This window comes from Canis aureus, chromosome 11 (assembly GCF_053574225.1).
Source record: "Canis aureus isolate CA01 chromosome 11, VMU_Caureus_v.1.0, whole genome shotgun sequence".
NCBI lineage: Eukaryota > Metazoa > Chordata > Mammalia > Carnivora > Canidae > Canis > Canis aureus.
The window spans coordinates 44,463,095-44,473,856 of NC_135621.1; the positions used below are offsets into that span (position 1 = coordinate 44,463,095).

The window sequence follows — 10,762 nt, forward strand, 5'->3', positions numbered from 1 at the left end:
ACATTCCAAAAAATTAATGAACTCTACTGCCGTTGTGATTGTAGATGATATGCTAGATGTTCCCCCCAGAGAGTTTGTAATTGCTTAGAGCAATGTATTTTGTTACCCTGCCCTGTAGAATGTATATATGCTCATCAGTTTCATATAAATGAGAATTACAAATGTTTGAAATGAAAGGAGCCTCATACATTTTCTGGCTCAAGATGCATATTTTACATATGAGGAAACTGAAGCCAACACTTCTTGACCCCAGGTCTCAGATTCCTGGGTTTGAAAATCAAATCCTGCTGGGGGAAAAAAAAGTCCTGCTGGGGAAATTGGTCCTGTGTGGAATTTGCTCCATTGGCTTGTGGTACTTAGGTGGTTGTAGGACCTTCCTCCCAAAACAGAGACATGAGGGCAGAGTGAAAGTGGGTGCTTAATAGTAGCCTGCCATGTGCTGAGGGCCTGATGTACATTATTACATCATACCCTCATAGTCACTTCAGGAGGTAAGTACTGTTTCTCTCCCTATTTTACTAATTAGGAACTTGAACTAAAAGAAAAGCCAAGCAGCTCACTGAAGGTCACACAGCTAGTTATTTGGGAATGTTCTTTCAGACACAGTTTGCTTAATTCCAGGGTACAAGCTTTTAACTAATAATCCCGTTCAAAAGGGGGAGATATAGAAGAAAAAAAAAAAGGATTTTTCTAGATTGTTAAAATTTTTGTTTTTACAGTTTTTGTATATTAATGTCTTAAAATATTCTTGATTAACTAGTAAATAGTTTTGAAATAATGATTTTTGAAGGGCATCTGGGTGGCTCAGTTGGTTAAGTATCTGCTGTCAGCTCAGGTCATGATCTCAGGGTCCTGGGATTGAGTCCCACATCAGGCTCTCTGCTTAGCAGGGAGTCTGCTTCTCCTTCCCTCTGCCCATACCCTCTGCTTGTGCTGTCTGTCTCAATCTCTAAAAATAAGTAAAATCTTTTAAAAAAATAAAGATCTTTGGAAGAAGTAATTTAAATATCATGGAGTTTTCTTATTGCTAAACTTTTTTTTTTAGGGTTTTTTAAATAGTGTTTATGATACAGTTAGAAACCACGAGGAGGTCTTCTGTGATAAGCATTTCATGCACTTTATAGCCCCAGAAGCCCTCAAGGTGTCCTCTCACCTTCTAGTTTGGAGAGTCTTAAAACGATAGTTCAGAGACTGCTGCCTTGATTGCCACTGTAATTTTCTGTGAATTAGATTTTTCTTTCTTTTTTTTTTTTTAAGATTTATGTAGGGAGAGTGTGTGTGTGCATGCATACACTAGTGGGGGCGGCGGGGGCAGGCAGAGGGAGAGAATCTTCAGGCATATATTTCATACATGAACAATGAAGATTCTTCATTTTGTATCAGGTTGGGTTACTTTATTAGAATTGTTAATTTCAGAAAGCTTGACTAGTATGTCCCCAGGAAGTGTGATTTCTTTTTTTGAAGAACAGAAACCTATAGGGACTTTAAATCAAACTCTTAAGAAATTAGCTTGTCTTGCCCTTAGTTGCTTTTTACAATTATTAACAAGTGTGCCATTTTCTTGAGTCCCTTTGCCCCTCTTGCATTGGGTTGTAGACAGTTATGACACACTGTTTGGTAACTAGTTCTCACTCCCAGGAAAACAGCTGTGGTGAGAGGGCTGCCATCGGTCCTTCATGTGGACTTGAGAGGTGGTCCTTGCATTGGCAGCTACAACCTCCTCCATGCGCCATTTGTCACTGTTGTTTTCATTCATTCAGCACGCATGTACCCGAGGAGTGCTCTCTCAGGTGCTAGATCGGAACTTGACTTGGGGAGACAAAGATGAGTAAAACAGAGCCCTTCTGCTTGTGGGCTTTCACTTTCTGGACCGTGGGGGCCAGGGCATACACCCACGCACAGAGCTGCAAAGGAGGTATGTTTGAAGCTCGTGGAGCTCGGAAAAAGAATTTACTCTGCCACATGGAGTGGGACGATAAGAGGGTGGTTTTTTAATGAGAGGAGTCTGAGCTGGGTGTTAAAGGATTTGTGTGACAGATCAGTATATTGCAGATGAGGGTGTGACCATGTGCGCTTTGAGACTCGGCAGGTGTTAAATTTGGTGGGTATTTTGGTAACTGTCTGGGAAAACAGATGAAGGTACGCTGGTTGGAAGTTTGGACATTACAGCAACTCAGTTCAATTTGTGGCTTGGTGCGTTGGTATTAGGTTTTAAGGATGTTCAGCTACTTACCAGTGAGAAGGAAGCTGTGTATCATGTGGTTCAGGAGCGGGGCAGTTCTGGAACTGCATGGAGCAGCAGTGAGAGTAGGGGGCCCCGAGAGCCTGGGGAGGGAGGTGGAACCAGCACTGTGTTCTCACGTGAAGCCCATGCTCTCTGTGAACCCACCGTCACCCCTCCTTTGCTAGTTTACCTCACCAGTGGTTTCCTCTCACATGTGGCTCTGACTCTGGCATTAATCAGAAAGGTACTGGATGAGCCTCCGTTGGAAACTGGGCAGTCATTTTCCTTATTCTATTTTTTTCTTGAACGCAGCAGATGGGGGCATTAGAGGTAGACTAGTAGCTGATAGACACCATCGTTAGGGAGCCACAGCTGATTCTTTTTAGGTGAACCACATGCTGTCTGTAGCCCCCTGTTGTCAGACACAGTGTTCTTCCCCAAAACCCCAGTACCTGCAGTAAAGACAGGGCAGTTAGGAGCAGTCATCCAAACACCACCACAGCCAGGCTGATTGACCACATCTGTCCAGGAAGCAAGGACAAAGCTTCACTTTCGGTCCATAAAAAGTTTAAAAGGTGGCATTGCTTACATCAGGGGAAACACGGTTTTTCAAATGAACAGTGTTTAGGTCTTGGAAAGCTGCTGAGAAGTAATTCATTCAAGATATTAATATTCTCGCCATATTCTGTGTATAAAAGTAAATACTTTGTAGGAATCATGAGTAATGGTTATGAAATGACAGGTAAGCTTTGGTGGTGTTACTCAGACAAAGTATTTTCTTTTGTTTCCTCAAGGGAGAGCTTGAGGATGTGCAGGAGACGCCTGCTCCAGAATCTACCCCTGGGAGCATTTTGGCTACAAATTTGAGTATTACTTTACAAGATGACAGAAGTGAGGGGAGCAGTTTGCCATCGTCTTCCACTAGTGATTCTGCACCGCAGTGTGATGCCAGTTTTAAAGAAGATGCAAGTGAAAACACAGCCTTACTAGGTAAGCACCTTGCAGGTCATAAAACAAAATGATGTTAGCAGTTGGGGGGAAAAATACAGAAAAACATAAAGGAAGAGTGAAAACCATCATCCCACACCTGCAAATACCATTTAACATTTTGATAAATACCTTTTTGGATGTTTTTCTGTGTTGAAGGATGGGGAGAATATCACTTATGCGATGTTAGGTAACCTGTTGTTTCTCTTGATGTGTGAAGCTCTTTTTATGTGGTAGGTACATGATTCTATCAAATTTTTTTTTTTAATTTTTTTTTTTTTTTAATGATAGTCACACAGAGAGAGAGAGAGGCGCGGAGACACAGGCAGAGAGAGAAGCAGGCTCCATGCACTGGGAGCCTGACATGGGATTCGATCCCGGATCTCCAGGATCGCGCCTTGGGCCAAAGGCAGGCGCCAAACCGCTGCGCCACCCAGGGATCCCGATTCTATCAAATTATTTGCCAAGTGAAAGAAAACACCATTAGAATTTTTATTACAATTTTTTTAAAGGAATTTATTTATTCATGAGAGACATAGAGAGAGAAAGAGGCAGAGACACAGGCAGAGGGAGAAGCAGACTCCACACAGGGAGCCCGACGCGGGACTCGGTCCTGGGTCTCCAGGATCACACCCTGGGCTGGAGGCGGCGCTAAACCGCTGAGCCACCTGGGCTGCCCCAGAATTTTTATTACAATTGAATTAATTTACAGGTTATTCTGATTGGGAAGGATTGATGTTTCTAATTTTGAATTTGGCCTTATGAGAAGAGGATGCATATTTTCCAAGTCAGTGCTACTCAAACTGAATCAGTTTTGTGTTTGACATGTTTAGGATCTGTGATGTAAAGATAGCTAGAAATATTAGAACTTAGTTTAAACTGGTACCAAAGGAAAAAGACCACATTGTGGAAGAGAAGGGGAGCATCCAGCCTCCTCTTGGGACTGAACCACCTGAGGGATTCCATCAAATTGAGCCCAAGTACATACCACTGTAATTTTTGCCATTGCCGTCAATCTCCAGAAAAGAAACTGAATTTCCTTTCTCTAGTACCTGACCACCCTTGAGATAATTAAAGATTGATAGGTAGTCTTGTCCTGACTAAATGTCCTTCAAAAGCAGTCCCCTACTTTTTCGTGCATTCTTTTTACCTGTCGTACATTGGTTTCTCAGGGTCTCTCCTCCTCTCTCAGAACTAAGATGATATCATGTGAAATAATGCATAGAAGTAAAGGTGGAAAAAGTAAGCTAGATTATAGAACAATAGAATGTTAGATTCCTTCTGAAGCTGGGCCCTCTATGCGTGTTTGCATGTGCCATTGCATGCACCCTTGCTTACTTGCTATTTTCTTTTTTTTTTGTCCTTTTTTTTTTTTTTTTTTAATTTCCAACTATTTGTTCACCAGTAGGTTGACAGGTAATTTAAATAATAATGTTCTTTTCTACTTTATCATTGTACCAATATAATTTGAGAAATACTAAATTGGAGAAATCAGTTCTTTTAGGCAGACATTAGTACTTCCAGTGTATAGTATGCCTTGAAGTTGAGAAAACATTTACTGGGCTCTTAGGAGCAACTAGAAATAAAACATGCAAATTATTAGTGGTACACTGCTCGCTGGAGAGTGTTTCTCTGGTGAGTGCTCCTTCTGTTATCTAGTTGACCTTGGCTCTGACTTTAGGTGAGTTCAAATATTTGGTTCTGTATTTAAGGAAGTATTCTATTACTGTAAGAAATTTAGTGCTGAAATTATTTCGTGCTACTCTTCCTAGTAATACCAGTCTGTCTGTTGAATTCCTCTTCAAAGATAGTTTAACCTCTCTGTGCCTGTGTTTAATCATATGTAAAATGACCATAATAACATCCTAGACCTCCTGGGTCACAGCTATAACCCAGTAAATGCTCATTGTTTTCATGAGCAGTGACACCATCATCGTCATCATAGTTGCCTGGTTTACTTTTGAAAACCTACACTAATGCCACCAACTAAGACTGTGTCTTTTCTTTATAGCACTATGCTGATCAGAGTTTAGGCTAATACTAGAAAACCTCTCATACTATATATGAGAAACATACTTGTATATTATTCATGACTTTCTGGAATGGGTTGCTATTTTTATATGTAAATTTTATTTAAATTTTTCTGTAATTTGTTTCTTAACTTAGGGCATCCATGTAGTCACAGTGTTAGTGTAATTAAAGTTTGAATATGCTGAGGGACTAACACTGGATTTTGTTGCTTCGCTGTAGAAACAGGCAGGAGTGACCTTCAACGTGGAGGACCCATCTCCTAGTGCACATCCTGGTGACCGCATCATGGACAGAGCTTTGGCTTGAATTAAAGGACTTTTTTTTTTTTTTTTTTAACTTTAGCACATAGTTTGTATATTTGAAAATAATGTACATCCTTTTACCTTTCAGGTTCTGATTTGATATACAAAGGGCTAAGATATTTTATTCTTAAAGAGACGTTTTGATTAGTCTTAATATATTTATCTACTAAAATGTATCATTTATGATAAACAGTATGTTGCTTTGGACTATTACAGAGACCACTAGGAAGGCACTCTAAAAGGGATGGGGTGGGGGAGAGTTTCTGAATAGTAGACTAGTTGCTTCGGTACTGTGAAAACAGGATTATTTTCTTTCTCAAGGATAGTTTAGGCTAAGCAACTGAATTTAGACTAATGGAATTGGAATTATATAATTCAGTTCAGTAATTGATCATGAGTTTTCCCTGGAGGAAAGACTTTTCTAGAACATTAAACCTGTGAATGAGATGAAAGAAATCTATACCTTTCTTGAACCTCCATGTTATCAGATAAAGACTTTGAAACCTAAGAATACTTCTGGTTTCCTCTTTGGAATTATAGGAAAAGCACTAGATGACTTTAGGATTTGCATTTTTCCTTTTTAATTCTTACTTTCTTGTGACAACCTAAAGGAGAGGGAAATTTGTCCATTTATTCTACAAATAGAACTAAGATTCTGCATCACACATGAGCAATAAATTCATTGCCTTAAGGAGATAGAGTAGGCAGACTGAGACTTTTGGAAATGATGAATATATTGGTTCCAACTACGATTTTATCTTTACAATTAAAAGGGGGATAGATGGAGAATTTTGATCATTGTTACAAAATAAGCAAGCAGTCAGTTTTGATTGATTTAAAGCAGACTTAATAATCATGACCTTGTGTAATCATCTATCCTTTTTAATCTTAGCTGTTCTTGTAAGTGAAAAGGTCAGGTTAATGTAACGCTTTTGAAGACTGCGCTCTTAAGTTTTCCAAAGTGATTAAGCACACACACACACACACACACACACACACACTCTCTTCTCCTTTCCCTTCTTGGAGGTGGAAGTTGAGGAGGGTGAGGGAGAGGTTTTTTTTAACTTGAAACTGTTGTCCTTTGTTGTTTCTAAGCTAGTTGCTGTGTATATGTTTATTTTGTGAGTAAAAATAAATGCCTATTGAGAAGAAAAATAGAATTACTTAAATTTAAAGAATTTATTTTATAGCTGCATCTAAGTTGTGTATAGTTTGTTTTTTTTTTCCCCCAAACTGTTGCATCTGGATTCTAGCCAGTCACAGTGGAATACTTGGTGAGTTTTACTTTACCTCTTTTTTTTTTTTTTTTTTCATTTACCTGAAGTAAACTCTGGCCAGATTCAATTTGAGGAGCTACTGAAACTTTCTTTGAGCTCTCATTTAACAGCCTCAAAGTAGGTTTCCATAATAGCCATTATCATTGAATTCTGCCCTCTGTGGTTTATTGAGAATGGAAAAGTATGTCTTTGATTCTGTACCATGTAAGTTTTTTGCTCTTTGTATTTTAAGATACATACTTGGGAGAAATGCTTTAAAAATTAGCAGTTCTTTCTGGTATCCAATGAAGTAGACTTTCAAAAAGAATACTGTAACAGATCAAACACACTGTTTTTTATACTCAAGAAGTATAATGTCTTAATTAGCTATCAGACCTAGCTTTCCTTCATTCAAAAATTTTAACACTAAACTATACATACAAGAGATTGGAAGGATTGTAGTGGTCTGGTCCCAATCTAGAAATAGTCCCATCTCTCTCCTTCAATAGCAGAGAAAGGAATTATCAAGAGAAAATAGAAAACTGCAGCACTTTAAAAGTTTCCTTTGTTAGGCTTTTTTTAGATAGAAATAAATATGATAGAGAAGGGTCAAATATTAGCAGAATTTTTGCTGAGACATAAAATTGATGAAATGCTACTTGGAATATGGGCAATGTAATGAAGGAGGAGTAAACCAGAGTGGTTTGATTAAGGTTAGTCATACTATTTATGGCAGTAATAATTTTCCTTCCACAAGTGTCCATTTGTTTACAAATAGTGTAGAAACAATATACATTTTTTTACCTTTCAAAGTCACAGTCAGCGTGTAAAAGACGCAGTTTGGCCTTGAATGTGAAGCACTCTGTCATCTGCTGCCATTGGAGCTGCTTCTGGGTTTCCCACCGGAAAACCACAAAGGCTGGGAGGAGGCACAAAAACACGGCACCTTGGGCAGGTAAACCTCCTTGCTTGCTGATGTTTTGGGGATCTTCAATATATAAAGCCTTTCCTGAGAGATTGTTCACTGCAGTCACTGAGGAGTGATGACAATAAAAGGCCGAATTGCAGTGTGCCCATTAGCAGTTTGCTCTCTGTGGGGTGCACGATGACAAAATCTCCGGAAGCGAACCACTGGTCTGACCTCAGTAACATCAGAATTGAAGTTTGCACTTGGGCAGTCTTTCCAAGAGGAGTCCTCCCAAAAAGGGCTCAAATATTTTTTAACGAAAAAAAAAAAAAAAAAAAAAAAACTGGCGAACCTGAGACATCTGGCCTTAACTGAGTAGTAAATACCTTTCTACATACTTTACGGTATACTTGCTGAGTCCAGGACTGCCAGAACCATAAAATAATAGACTTTGAAGAACAGGTGTGTTCCCACTTGGATGAAATACCTAGGGTAACCAAATTCCCCAAGAGGATAGCTTAATTGGCAAATCTCTTCTTTTGAGAACATTAAAATTTATTTGCTCAGTGAAGGCTGAGATTAAATCAGTATGTGTATGCTACTAACTAGAATTTGAAGTAATTATATGTTTGGTTAAAAGCAGTTTCTTTGAGCTCAGCGCACTTTGTGATTTACAAAGCACAGGATGCTGGCCTGAGCCAGTGAATCTTCTGTATAACCTGTGCTGTTTCTGTGATGCAACAACTAATTAGAAAAGCCACCTACACCTTTCCCAGTTAATTTCGTTTTTGAAGTTTTAAAAAGACAAGCATTTCACTTTAAAAAATGCTAAGGTGTGGGATTCCTGGGTGGCGCAGCGGTTTGGCACCTGCCTTTGGCCCAGGGCACGATCCTGGAGACCCGGGATCGAATCCCACGTTGGGCTCCCAGTGCATGGAGCCTGCTTCTCCCTCTGCCTGTGTCTCTGCCTCTCTCTCTCTCTCTGTGTGACTATCATAAATAAATAAAAATTTAAAAAATAAAAAATAAAAAATGCTAAGGTGTAATTCTAGTTATAAAAGTGAAATTTCTACAATATCATCACTAGCCATGCATCTAGAGATTGACCTTTATTCTAAGAGTAAGTATAAAATAAGTTGTAAATTGAAGAAGGTATGTGGATCACATTAAGAATAAAAAAGTCCGGGCAGCCCCAGTGGCTCAGCGGTTTAGCGCTGCCTTCAGTCCAGGGCCTGATCCTGGAGACCCGGGGTCGAGTCCCACGTCGGGCTCCAGCATGGAGCCTGCTTCTCCCCCTGCCTATGTCTCTGCCTCTCCCTCTCTGTGTCTCGAATAAATAAGTATCTTAAAAAAAAAAAAAAAAGAATAAAAAAGTCCCTTCTTTTTCATGAAGTATAGGCTGAGAAGCCTGGGAACACCAGTATTTCTGCGGGCTTTTGACTGCATAGGTATTGGATCCCAGGATTATAAGTGCTTTTGAAAGCATCTTAGAGATTTCCTAATTAGAACAGTAGTGATTGCGTAAGAACAGACAGATTAAAGTGAAACCAACAAAATGTCTTAGTAGGTAGAGGGTGCAAGAATTTTAAAGAATTAAAGTTCTGGCCATGCATTAATTTTCCAGATATCATTAACATGTTATCTTAATGGGGTGCCTGGGTGGCTCAGTTGCTTAAGTGTCTGCATTTGGCTCAGGTCATGATCCCAGAGTTCTGGGATCGAGCCCCACATCGGGCTCCCTGCTCAGTGGGGAAACCTGCCTCTCCTCCCTCTACCTGCTGCTCCCCACCGCTTGTGCTCACTGTCAAATGAATAAAGAACATCTTTTAAAAAATATATTATATGAAGGTGCTATTACTCAGAGTATTTAAAATAGGTACATGAGGGGCACCTGGGTGGCTCAGTCCATTAAGCATCCAAATCTTCATCTCCGCTCAGATCTTAATCCTAGAGTTCTGTATTCAAGCCCTCTGTTGTGCTCCACACCAAGCGTGGAGCCTACTTAAAAATTAAAAAAAAAAAAAATAGGGATGGGATCTATTATTCTTGGGAATGTAAACCATTACAGAATGTATTAAGTAGTGGTACATGCCGCTTAAGTTTGTGGCAGTAGGGGCGCCTGTGTGGATTGGTCAGTTGAGCATCTAACTCTTTTGGCTCAGGTCATAATCAGGGTCATGAGATTGAGCCCTGAGTTGGGCTTCCTGTACTGCGGCAGTCTGCTTAAGACTTTGTCCCTCCCCCTGCTCTCTCACTCTAAGTCTTTAAAAAAAAAAAAAAAGTTTGTATAAGTGTGTACTCTGTAAGAAAGGTGCATGACAACCATTTTTTTAAAGTTGTTTAAATGTATAAACAGTTAAGCTGTTTGAAACAGTTTTAGCTTAGGGTCCCAATTCATTTCTTTGTGAACGATCTTTTATTTCTATCCTAAGATGTAACTTAATACTGTCATTTTAACAGGTGATTTTGAAGATATTACAGCTAGAAACTCAGAAAATCCAGAGAATTCAAGATGTGTTGTTTTTAATATGGCAGTATATTGAACTACACTTAAAAGTTGATTACAGTTAACTGAATCCCAGGATTATAATTTATTTCAGGTAAACTTTCTTCTACTTTTAAAAATATTTAATGAAGAACTTTTTGTTGGTGTTGTAAATGTAAACCTGACTTTTTTATAAAATGTTCCCTAAATATTACTACTCTTTGTAAGCAATTTAGACTTCTAAATCTTCCCTCTTTCAAGTAAACACCAACAGTGTGATCTTGAAATGATTAGCAGTACTCCGTACTCAGTCTATTTATTTGCAAAGTCCATGTTCGTAAATTTGCCTACTGAAATTTATCTGTAACCCCAAAATCAGGATGTGCAGTGCTTTTGTGTTTGTGGACACATACAGTGTGGTGAAAATTCTGAGGCATCTGACACACTTCCAGTTGAGGTTGAACGAGAGGACAAGGACACTTTGCCTTCTTGTTTCAGCTCCCAAATTGTCAACACTGTGTCCTTTTCCACAGTGTACATTTTCTAAAATTTTATACCTTAGTGATTTCA

At 39.2% G+C, this 10,762-nt stretch overlaps 1 protein-coding gene and 1 non-coding gene across 3 annotated transcripts in view; both read left to right on the forward strand.

Moving 5' to 3' along the window:
• RNF149 (ring finger protein 149) overlaps positions 1–10,762 on the forward strand; it is a 31,867-nt gene that overhangs the window by 19,061 nt on the left and 2,044 nt on the right. The window contains exons 6-7 of one of the 2 annotated variants that reach the window (XR_013389350.1): positions 3,019–3,214; positions 10,168–10,307. Coding sequence is in view for 1 of the 2 variants with exons in the window: in XM_077915010.1 (XP_077771136.1) it covers positions 3,019–3,214; positions 5,462–5,505 (240 nt within the window). In the remaining variant the exon portion in view is untranslated. Of the gene's footprint in view, positions 1–3,018; positions 3,215–5,461; positions 6,705–10,167; positions 10,308–10,762 lie in introns of those variants that run through there. The other variant, XM_077915010.1, reaches the window with a different exon arrangement.
• Positions 7,833–7,947, forward strand: LOC144324423 (small nucleolar RNA SNORD89). The gene has a single exon (XR_013389940.1). It is a non-coding gene; the product is annotated as a small nucleolar RNA SNORD89 (small nucleolar RNA).